The sequence below is a fragment of the Orcinus orca genome, chromosome 9 (genome assembly GCF_937001465.1).
Source record: "Orcinus orca chromosome 9, mOrcOrc1.1, whole genome shotgun sequence".
NCBI classification, from domain to species: Eukaryota; Metazoa; Chordata; class Mammalia; order Artiodactyla; family Delphinidae; genus Orcinus; species Orcinus orca.
The window spans coordinates 79,476,017-79,488,758 of record NC_064567.1 but is presented as its reverse complement, the minus strand read 5'-3'; the positions used below and the strand labels follow the sequence as shown (position 1 = coordinate 79,488,758).

Genomic DNA, 12,742 nt, shown 5'->3' with positions numbered 1-12,742 from the left:
GTCTCTCTGAGTACTCTCTAATCTCTTTACCTGTCCCAATGAACAAGACATCATATTGGCCATCCTCGGCTTCCACTCGATCCACTGCTATTTGTTTCAGGTTATACTTTCCATCTGTTTTCACCAGTATTGGTCTTTTATGGGCAGGTTTTATGGGCTGGTGCATAAGCGGATGGCTTCTTGCAAATCTGATGGCATCATCGGGGTAGTCTTTGGTGGTTCCGTACCTCCCTCCATTCACTTTGCTGGCACACTGAAATACAAACGGATGAGAGAATTTTTTTCCCCTGAAACCTAAGGAGCAAATTTATACTCAATTATGAAAAAAACTACAAAAACTGGGTATGTTCACTTAATCAACTGTGCATTTAGCAATATTTAGTAACCATATATTCTTCCTTACAGAAATAAAATCTGCATTAAAAATTGCATAGAGAGACTGAATTATTTCAAACATACAACAGTAGAAATAGTAGTGAAATACTGAAAAAGTAAAGTATATGTAATACTGGTATAGGCTGGAGGTAATACAAACGTATAACATTATAAATATTCTAATTATATTTCCTGCTTCTAAAATTTATTTTTCATATTTGTAAATTAAATTTTAATTTGCTATGAACAATATATTGTTTATAGCAAAACAAAGAGACTCTTTATTGTGCTAAATCTTCCCCCCAAATTCAGAATCACAACCGCACAGCAGCTTTCCCATTATTGACACTATGATTGGTGATGGTTCCAATTGGCTCACTGACTACAGAATTTTAGTGCTGTAACATTGAAACCTATTCAAATTCCATCGCTGTTAAATAAGGAAAAAACCCTCTCTGTTCTACTGTAATCTGTATGAATTTATATTATTTTTGTATGAATTAGACACAATAAATTGAGAAGACAAGAAATATTTGCCATAACATGTCTCAATTCTTAAATCACTGACTCTAAGAATAAATGTTCAACGGTACCTAAGTTACTTCTTGGAATACCTTTAACTGCGTTGATTCATGCTTGTTATTAAGTGCCCCCTCATTTCACATATTTTCCTCCAGAACCAGCAGCAATTGCAATGATGACCTTGATAAAAATTTTCCACTTCAGAGTATAAATACAGTAGTTTAGTAATCAGATTCTGCAAAGAGGGCATTTTTAATGGTTTGTTTTAAAAATTTGGGCCATATTTCTTAATTTGGCATGAATTTTTCACTTGAGTGTACTTTCATGATATATAATTGGAAACATTTTGGACCAGCCTGGAAGCAGTTCAGTAACCAGTCACTTCCTCCAAATCTCCTTTAATACCATGTGGTTTCAAGAAGCATTTCCAGCAAAGCCACAGGAGTGGGTTTTCTCCATTTAAATTGTAATTTCAATCAATAGAGTGAAATAAAATATACTTTATGTCTTACTGGAAGTAATAATTTTAAGCTAGTGAGAGAGAGTGATTGAAATGGTAAAGCCTTACACTTGTTAACGTAGGTAAGCTTTGTTTCCACTTTGAATTTTGGCTCTGCAAAAATGGTTTCTACTCGACTTGCAAGCACTTGTAGAATCAGCCTAGTGTTGGGTTTTCACCAGCTGCTCATAATAGTGTAGACCGTGACTTGCATGACAAGTTCAGTATTTGTTCTCCATGGACAGCAGATACAATGATGCTACACTTTCCCAACCTAGTTGTGTACGGGACATATGATACAAAATCATCCTCATCATAATCATCATCGTGTGTGCAATTAAAAGCACAAGGTTTGAACGGCTAGTTAGGGAGAATCTTAGTGGTATCAGTTAAGAGTAAAATAGTGCAACTCCTTATTCTCTAGCAACATAGCTGTATTGTCACTTTTCTTCCACAAGGCCAGCAAGGATGGCAAATGGGGTGCTCAGAATTCTGAAGAGCCAGAGAAAAAGCTTCCTCTTGACACGTTAAAGTGATAAGTAGGGAGAAAATGTGGCCTAGGGAACTGAGAGCCTGACTCAAATATTATAATAAAAATTTGGTAACATTCGCTTGCTTGGAAATCACATGTGGCACTAATTCTTCTGAAGAGGCTGAGAGGAATATAATGCTCACTGGATATTTCTGTATTCACCAGTATCCTTAAAAATAAAATTTTAGTGAGAGCTACATAGATAGCTAAAATATCAACAATAATATATAGTCTATAATGCTAGATTATATTCTTTTCATTAAGTAACAAGCATACATCTTGATGTAAGAAGTAATATTTCTTTACCTTGCAAGTAATCAAGCATATTTTTAGGTATTGAATTTAACTATTTCATGCTAATTTAGTAAAGCATCTGAAACAATGAACAGAATATTACTAAAAGAATCTTTCAAAAATAAGAATACTTTGTTAAATGCCTAAACTTACAGAACCAGGTCTTGGATAAGGGACTTTTCCTTCATAGAGTGACCAGTGGTATTCAGGTCCTTCCTTATGTGCATATGGTCCATTAAAGGCTGCCCGGATACTGGACATGTGATAGACACATATAGCATGCCCTCTAAATATATTACTAAAAAAAAAAAAAAAGATAAGTTACTATTCTGGAACAGACTAGGAGATCACCTAGTCAAGCCCCGCAGACAACACAGATAAGGATGAAGTCTTTTGGATAAAAGACGTGCAATCTCTTAAGCATAGGATATTCTAGAGATATTAACTACTGCAATATTTCAAGTATGGAAACTCCAAAATTTACCATCTTTTGCCTATTTATTATAATAAATTGAAAATGACATTGTTAGAATCACAAAAGCAGTTGTGTCACTTCATTTTTTCCAGTTAAATCTTATTTTTTTTATTGAAATAGTTGATTTACAATGCTGTGTTAGTTTCAGGTGTACAGCACAGTGATTCAGTTTTTCATACACACACACACACACACACACATATATACACATATTCTTTTTCAGATTCTTTTGTGTTTTTATATTTTTTATTAAGATTTGGCCTTAATATTTTAAAGATTCATTCCCAAGTTGAGGAAGGCTTTATCTCTGTGTACGTTGTTCTCTCTTCCAAGTAGACAGTGTTTTCCTATTCACCATGCTGTTAATATTGCTATAAATTTTATTCAAATTTTATTACTTCTCTTAGTGTATATGATTTGAAGAACAATTTAAAGTCTAAAGAAAATTTGGGGCTTTGTTTCATTCTTTAGCTTGGGGTCACAGAAACATTTATAAGCCTGCTGTATATTCCTTCCTTCAGGTCACTGAAAACAGTGCTACAGTGGAAAGGTTTACTGGGCTGCACCAGATTAATTTTGAGAAAAAGACTTACATTCTAAAAAACTCAGACTCTTTACGTGCAGAACTACTAGCAACTGAAATTATTTTTTTGATAAAAATTTCTACTTGTCGCAGATAAAGACAGTAGTTGACTAACTACAGCAAGCTTTATTGGGGGCATAAGATTCTGCAAAAGGACATTTTAGAATGATTTGTTTTAAAGATCTGGCTGCATTTCTTAATTTGGCATAATCTGAATGAATTCTAACACTTCCCTAGCCTCCTTATTGTGAGAATTAAAATAATTAGTTTGGGAAAGTGCTTTGCAAAATTTTTTGTAAGTGTAACATTTCCTACATTCTGAGACACCTGTAGAACAGCAGTTATGTTACTGTCTGAGGACATCAATTCACACATCTTATAACACACCTTGAAGCAATTGGAAATGCCTGCAACAGTGAGAAAAACCAGAGATAGTCTTCCAACTAACATGGCAATAAACCTTTGATCACCATGCTACGATATCAACCTTTACGTCAGGTAACAGCTGGCAAGCCTTTTTCTCACAATTATGTATAAATTGAACAGTCAAGATTGAAATCATGGAAGAAAATAATTTCTTGCCTTTGAAATCTCAGACAGATCCATTTTGCTATCATTTATGAAAGCAGCTTATAAACTGATCATTATAACCCATAAAAAAATCTATACTGATTATCCTATAGCTTATATTTATCATATAAAGCCGTGGATTTATCATGCAGTGTATAAATTCTTCACTGGCATAAGGCAGAAGATGAAGTGTAAAAAGAAGTTAGGGATTTTCCATGGACTGTAATAGCTACCAATCTACATTAACATCTCCTTGCATCAAGGAATAACTGATAGCAAAACTGTTTCCATGTTTCTGTGATGAAGAAAAGATCTCCTTACAATAGCACGATACTTACCGAAAGAGCTTTATTATTTTTTTTTTCAAAGTGACCGTAATAAACTACCTGCTGAAAAAGTAAACAAAAACTATGTGGAGAGATCCTAAGCAAACAAGGTATACATGACTATGGAACAGTTTAAGGCCAATGCAATGCAAATGAGGAATTGGGTAATACCATTCTTTTCCTGTCAAGAGAACTGAAGTATATTCTTTATTTCTCATTCCAGTCATATCATCTCCACTCTGCCTTATTTGGAAAGACACTCAGGAAATTATATATATAAACTTTCAACCAAAACTGATTCTAATAACATTTTTTCATTCATGTGTCAACACACGAAATATTTGATTCATTTTTCCAGCAGTCTTCAATGGATACAAAATACAAAAGCATAAAAAAGAAAAATACTAGATCATAAGCCCTAAACTTGAGCACCTTTTTAAAATTTAAAACTCAGAGGGTAAATCATAAATGTGTGTTCTCTAAGAATCTACATAGGACCAAGACAACCAGAGTGAAGGAGTGAGCAAGTGCTGTGATTAAGGAATCAAGGGGTGTTTCATGAAGACGGCAATTGACAAGTATTGGAAAAACTGATATAAATCAGCGTTAGAAGGGAAAGTAGATAAATAAAATCACAGTCACGGGGAAAGCAGAGACTGGGATTCTGACAAGGTATTATCTTGTCAAAAGCAGAGTTTGTGGGAATTTAGAGGAAAAACTTTCAATCCTGAATGGGGAATATTTGATAGAGAGCCTTGAAAGCCTGACTTGGACAACAGTATATGATGATTGAAAGAATTATCCTAGACTCTATAGCATGGAACTAGTACCTTAAAAACTGTATGAGAAAAAAAAAATCATTCTGTTGTAGATCAGAGAGGGAAGAACTTAGGACATTGAGCATAGGAGGATGCTGGTACTTCAAACAAAAACAAATAAGGATCTGGATTGAGATTGTGGCTTTAAACATCAAAGTACAACTGCAAACACAGGAGAACGAAGAGAAATTGGTGACTTATAAAGTACAGAAAGTGAGAATAACTCATTGGTCAGTAGTATTTTCAATTGCATATACAGTGAAGGGGTTTGGCATCCTTTGTTTCATGATGTTTTGACTGGCCATATAAATTTCTCACCTGGTAGTGTTGAAGAGTCCAAATATCACTGGGTTCTTATGATCTCTGGTATGCAGCAAAAAAACATCCTCTGAAACATTAAAGACCATTATGTTACTTAATATGTTTAGCCCTCGCTGCATGTGAAGAAAATATATTGTCATAAAATAGTTTAGAACCCATGACAGATTTTAAGATATAAATTTCCATATACAGTCATATAACAATGACCAAATCACAACACAGTGAGATTGATGACTGTTCAAGATGACTGTGAGCTGGGCCTCAAGGAGGAAACTAGAGGCGCCGACTCTAAACTAACAAGAGGGGTCTTTCTGTTCCCGCAACTCCCTTGTCCCCATACATGGACCTGGCCAAGATGAAAAGAATAGAAACTTGCTCCAAGTTAGATAGAAGTCAATTACCGCAGAAAGCAAATTTTCCATATGTGCTAGAAACACTGAGGGTTATACAAAGAAGCATATATCTTGAAGAGGAAAATTTAGCTCTCCCAATAATATTTACCTAATTCATCAAAATACGTATCAATTCCATTCATTCCTGGTACTGAGCAAACCAGTCTAGCTTTCAGGAAAGTACTCCACTTGTTCACTAGGATTCTCTGTCCTCCTACATCGTTCTGTAAAAAATAGAAAGCACGTAAATGGGTACCCAGAGAACTTTTATCAACAACAGATTTTGTACCATTAAACCTGCAGATGGCAAGAGTTACAGTTCTTTTATTTAATGTGAAAATTTGAGCATAATCTTCAAATAATATTAAAGATGCAATGCCCCATAAACTTTTTCTTTAGGTTTGCACATTCTGCCTTGTCAGTGTACTTTCACCCTGGCCCATTAAATACAGTTTCCAGGTATTAAACAACGTTAGTAGAGAGTAGAGTACACTTTCCTAAATAAAGTAGTAAGCTTTATCATACAGTAACGTTTATTATTATTTTATTGATAAATAATCAGCTTATCTCAGAAGTACAGAAGCATCCACTTCTTTTTCTTATTTTAGGGAAAAAGGCTTGAAATACTAACACACAAGCACACATACACATAACAGGCATACATATTTGCACACATACATAAAATACGTATGTGTGTATATGTGAATATATATACACATACATATATACTGAACATACGTATAAACATCTTCTTAAATTTATTCAAGTATCTTCTTAAATATCAAAATAACTTCACATTTATAACACTATTAGCATTCTCTCAATATACATGGCTACCGCAGTTGGTTCTGAATGTTCACAAAACAACCTATCTGATTATGCCCAACAAAACTATATATGTTTTCCCTACAGAATCAACCATCTGAATTGTTGAAACATGCTTATGTAAATTATTTAGAATGTGGATTAAAGAAACTTGCAAGATTTTGGTGAAATTAACTTTGTAAAATGGAGCTCAAACTTCTGTGTAGGAAGAAGTATAGCCTAATTATAGGCCATTTCTTAGTAGGGCTTTGAAAATGGAGAAAATCACACAAAATGCAAAGCTCTTTTCAGATTAAACTTTCAGTAGATATGAAGTCTGAAGACTAGATAGTAAATACCAATTTTAGGGAGCCTAAGAGAATAGAAGAAAATATTTTACAGTAGAAACCTACTATAAAATGAACAAAGGCCTGACCATAAATTGCGAGTTAGGCAAGCTTAGTGAGAGAAGAAGGCGGTCCTCACCACGCAGAGTCGCCCCACTCTGGTGTAAATTGCCTGGGCATTGTTTTCTGCCTCCAGGGCCTTCTCCGTAAAAAAGAAATACACTTTGTTGTCATCTCGGTCTTCATTGTCAGGGATCATGTACGAACCTACAAATTTTGGTTCTAGAGAAGTAAAAAACAGATGAAAATGTAGTAACTATTACAACAAAGTAAGTTAATATAGTTCCCTTGAAATTTTGTACTAAACATTAAAATCATGTAGCTATCTCCATATTCTGTGCAAATCAACAATTTTTTTAATTTTTTTTTTTTGCGGTACGCGGGCCTCTCACTGTTGTGGCCTCTCCCTTTGCGGAGCACAGGCTCCGGATGCGCAGGCTCAGTGGCCATGGCTCACGGGCCCAGCCGCTCCGCGGCATGTGGGATCTTCCCGGACCGGGGCACGAATCCGTGTCCCCTGCATCGGCAGGCGGACTCTCAACCATTGCGCCACCAGGGAAGCCCCAAATCAACAATTTTTAAGAAATGTTAGGGTATTTAAAATTTAACTGAGTTGGAGGGAAATAAATCAATTTCAAATAGCATACATTATAGACCTGAAATGAATTCAAAGAAGAACAGATTAAGAGCAGCATGATTATAATCTGAATGAATTTCCTCCCATGTATATATGGGAGGCACATATTAAAGTCAATACATGTAAAATATTTTAGTAAAGAAGTCTATCATTATTTTTTTAATTCATAAATTATCTATCAGTCCAGCTCATGGAAGACCAGTTTAAGTTTTTGTATTTGTAATCAAAGGGATCTGAGGGAATGACCTTTGACTGACATGGAATGTCAAATATTTTAATGATAAAATGCTGCCAATAATGATTATGCACTCTAAAGCTTAACAAAAAGGCTGAAAATGATGAAACCACTCACTATAAAATGATTTTAGCCCCTAGATATACCAATGTGCCAAAACATAAACATGAATCCTTACAAAGGATTCTATGTAAATGAATGCCTAGGGACTCTCTTAGAATTTCATTTGTCTCTCAAGTACAATGTGATCCTATGAAAACAAGCAAAGCAAAGCAATCAATTCATGCAAAATTATACCAACTGACAAGAGAAAACAAAGCAACTTATTGGATGAAAGGGGTTTTCACTTTTCATATATTGGTCTTGTTCATTTAAGTCCTGATTTCTAACTATTGCTATGAGGGTAATCTGGTTGTATACTAAAGCGGATCCCCTCTGCTATAAAATGATATACATATATCATATATAATATTTTAATTCGGGAATACTACTAAGGAAAAAACCCCTGAAATTTGTGGAAACTATAAATTACATTTGTATTGTTATCATTATCAAAATGGCAAGTTTCCCATGAGCTCTAGGCTTGCTTTCAGTTCTGATTTACATATGCTTTTCTCCTCAATCCTACCTTTCAACAGGCGCTCGTCATCGTGTTCAGTGCGGATATGAGCCAGTCGCCCCAGGCTCCTGAAAATGGCAGCGTCTCTCCCCCAGTAGTCACTGTAGAGTCCAGCAAACAATTCACTACCTGCATGAAAACATCAGATAAGTCAGTATTCGTTTCTGGGTCTGATGACAATGTATAAAACCACAATTACAATAAACATATCCAGGTTTCCATGTATACGGCCTAACGAAACAGATACTACTGCTAAGAGCATATATGGTACAGTCAGACGGCCAGGGTTTGAATTGTGACTCTGCCACTTACTAGATGTGTGAACTTGGGCAAATTGCTTAATTTCTCTGCGCCTCAGTTTCCACATTTACAAATAGGGGAATAGCACTCAGAAGTGTTGTTAAGAGTAAAGCATTTAGAAGAGTAGCTGGTATATACTAAGGCCTACATGAGTATTTGATAAATAACCTGGCTTCATGGTATTTTAATAAACTTATTTTAACCTTCATATCATCAGGGTATTAGTATTGGTATTGGTATTAGTATTAGGACTGGTATTATATGTGAGTCAGCTAACTCAAATTCTTCTTGTAGTAAGAAATTGCTTCCATCAACATGATTTTAAGGCAGGAACCACAAAGTCTGACAAAGCTGTATATAATCCAATTAGTTGTCATCTAATTTGTAAGTGTGTGGCTTATTTAGACAGAAATGACAGAAAGAGCTCATAATTTAATCAGGCAGTCAACAGAACGAATGAAGTTAGCTGCAACATGTGGCGAAGGCCACAGACTTAAATCAGACCAAGGAATACACAAACGTACGCAGGATCTCAAGCCATGGCAACATATCTTTGGGGCCAGCCAGAAAGACAGACATTAAAATTGCTCACGAGAAGAGAAAAAACAATTAACAAAAAGAAAAATAACATAATGATATAACTAGACCTCCAGAAAGACCAAAACCTCTCAAGCACAGGAACTTGAGGTTCTCTTTTGTCGAACTGACAACAAAAGGTAACTGGTGTGCTCCTCAGTGAGTCCAGAAGGATTGTCCTGGGCATACGAGGCTCCAATCCTGTCCTGGGCTAAAATCTCTGGCCAAGAAGCAGATGATAGCAACAGATCGCTGGATATAGCAACCTCAATTTAGGGTGACAAAATTATTTTCTTAATGAGTGTTATGTAACTGTGGTCAGCTTTTAAAATATAGACATGATGAGTATACTAAAAGTATACTCAAAGTATTAATGCCTTTCTGTTAAATCTGGAATGTGTACATAGGTGTCCAAGTGGTATTTAAAGTCCTTTTTAAAGAGAATTCAAATTAATTGGATTTCCAATTTAATAAATTTAACTGTATACTCAATTTTAGAATTAGAAGTATTAAAGTTACAGGTATAAAAATTTGACCAAGTATCTAAACAGAATTAAACAAAACTTGAGTGTCATATTTATAAATTTTATTGATTAGATTTAAAAATTGTTTCAATATTTATGAAGGGTTTTCTCTAAGGTAAGGTCTTTAAAACTTTCAAAAACTTGAACAGATTAAATATATTTGTAAAGTTTAAAATTTGAGAAAGTAGTCAACTGAGTTGTAAATAGGATCACTGTAAGAAGTTTATTTCCACCTTGAGATAACTAACAATTTTTCAAAAGTAAAGATGATTGCTTTTGTTAGATTTAGATTTAGAAAAAGAAAAGTGAGCTATAAATTGAATTTAAAAACAAGAAAACTAAGTTTTGATAAATGTTACTATAATAAACTATTCTTCATTTACAAAAAGACAAGTAACCATAAATGGTTTTTTTGGTTCACAAAACCCCCTATGGATACTTAAAAACTATACAAGATACAAATAAATAAAATTCAGGTCCTTCGCAAAGGAATTCACTTTTAAACTATATATATTATAATAAGTGAGAAAGAGAGAGAGAGACAGGAGAGACAGAGGCAAATGTGGTAGAATATTAACAGTTGGTGGGCCAAGGTAAATGCTATAAATTTTTTATTCCTCTTTCAATTTTTCTTTGTATTTGAAAATTTTCAAGACAACAAATTAAAAAAGAAGCTGTATTTGTTTAGTTCATCCTGTATATTCAATACATGCTGAATGAGAAATATGATAAGGAAAATAACAAAAACTAAAAAATAAAGATGCTTTATAACCAGACTTAAGAAAATAAAATTTGGTAGAGAAGAGTTATATCAGAGCTCTTATTTAAGCATATTCTTTGAAACTAGAAGGGGGGAAGAACGACATAATTTGTATCAAATTCAATCAGCGCTGTCTTCACCAGAAGTTTTATATCCATGTGGAAAAAGAGTATTTTGGGATAAAATGTATTCAGTGGTTAGGGATATGAACCATATGTGGGGTTCAATCTGTACTACTTGAACATAGATAAAAGAGAGTCATGCTGAATTCATTAAAAGGCCTTGGAGATCATCAACTCTATGGCAGAAATGAACGAGTTCACGCACAAAGGAGTTACTTGACTATTGAACCACCAGAGCAAGGGTTGTTCTGAAATTTTAAAAAATTATTGTACTTGGTTATAGTTTCCATAAAAATATAAAGGCCATCTTACATGGATGGACCTGGAGATTTTCATGCTAAGTGAAGTAAGTCAGGCACAGAAAGAAATATCATGTGTTATCACTTACATGTGGAATCTAAAAAAAAAATGATACAAATGAACTTATTTACAAAACAGAAATAGACCCACAGACATAGGAAACAAACTTATGGTTACCAAAAGAGAAAGGGAGGGGTGGAATAAATTGGGAATCTGGGATTAATAGATACATACTTCTATACATAAAATGGATAAACAACAAGGATCTACTGTATAGCACAGGGAACTATTATCAATATCTTGTAATAACCTATAATGGAAAAGAATCTGAAAAAGAATATACTGATGTAAATCAACTATACTTCAATAAAATACAGTAATAAAATAAAAAGGCCATTTTGTAAAACTGTCCTAAACAGAACTTATTTTTCTAATATGGACTGGACTGAATGTTTAATTCATAATGGGTACAAAAAAAAGATTTATTTAAAATTTCCTAAAATATTCACAGAACTTTTATATCTGAAAATATTACTTTGGAAAAATAATCTTTATTTTAGTTCACATCAGTTTTCTTGCACTTATCCCAATCTGAACGCTGTTTCCAAGTTCCACTTGTAATCAATTTTACAAATTTAACAAAAAAGTTCCCCTTGCAGCCACTAGATGGAGCCATATGATACCAAATAATATACATCCAGGGCAGGTTATCTGCAAAAAGGAAAAGATGATATAGTACCAATTTTACCCAATTTCCCTTTTTGTATCCAGATAAAAGAAAATGGTTTGTGAACAATTCAAATAATACAATATGAACTGTATGACTTAAACTTCAAAGAAGCTACTAGACAGGTGCTAAAAACTATATGCTATGTAAACTGAACCAAACGTGTTCCTGTTGGAAACATTAGCTTTTCCTCAGAAGGGAAAGATTGTCCTTTCATATTTTATTATCAGTGTGAAGAACAAAATAAATTTATAGTAATAGATAATAATGATGTTTGGTAAAATACTTTCTTAAGAAAAAATAAACACTTTAATGAAAAATAATGAGAATAAAGCTTTAGGCACAAAGTTAACTAATACTAATTAAATGAACAAAAAAATCAACATTATTATAATTGATATTATTTATGGCAAATACATAGTTTCTAGTTGAAAACTTTAAAATTATAACTGGTATAGAGACAACTTGTGAATCAATATTTTGGTATTGTATAGAGCAAAAAATAATATCTGGATAATTCATATTTTCACGGATTAAAAAATATTTCATACAAATAGTACAATATGTTTTAGATTTTTCAATAATAAGAACAGAACTACTCAAATTTTTAGTTTTCTATGTCTATACAGACATGATATTTAATAAATGTATTAGCTTGGTCACAAAGTTTACTGGTATCTATTTTGATATTCTGAATATAAATAACCAATTTGACTTGTATGCCATATGTTTCATTGTTATAGGCTTCTGATGGTAACTGATGTTATGTTAATGTTAGTTGGTTATCATTAAAAAATAAAACACATCTGCAGGGTATTTTGACAGGTGACTGTAACTTATCATTGTCATGTTCAACAATAGTCTCTGTGTACAGATACCAGAAGAGTGGAAACAATTCTGCACTGGAAATCTGGCAAACTAAGCCCCCAGCCCCAAACCTACTGCTTGTGGCAAAACTGTTCGGAATCTCACTGCCTCGGTTATTTGGACAATCAGAGAGGTGTACAAGTGATTTCCTGAGGTT

General features: G+C 33.8%; 1 protein-coding gene across 1 annotated transcript in view; it reads right to left on the bottom strand.

Annotated features, from left to right (window-relative positions):
* Positions 1 to 12,742, bottom strand: part of SEMA3E (semaphorin 3E) — a 265,665-nt gene that overhangs the window by 33,392 nt on the left and 219,531 nt on the right. Inside the window, exons 6-11 of the mRNA XM_004263414.3 lie at positions 8,419 to 8,538; positions 6,998 to 7,140; positions 5,817 to 5,931; positions 5,313 to 5,382; positions 2,376 to 2,520; positions 31 to 253 (exon numbers count right to left, since the gene is read on the bottom strand). Of these exons, the coding sequence (XP_004263462.1) occupies positions 31 to 253; positions 2,376 to 2,520; positions 5,313 to 5,382; positions 5,817 to 5,931; positions 6,998 to 7,140; positions 8,419 to 8,538 (816 nt within the window). The remainder of the gene's footprint in view (positions 1 to 30; positions 254 to 2,375; positions 2,521 to 5,312; positions 5,383 to 5,816; positions 5,932 to 6,997; positions 7,141 to 8,418; positions 8,539 to 12,742) is intronic.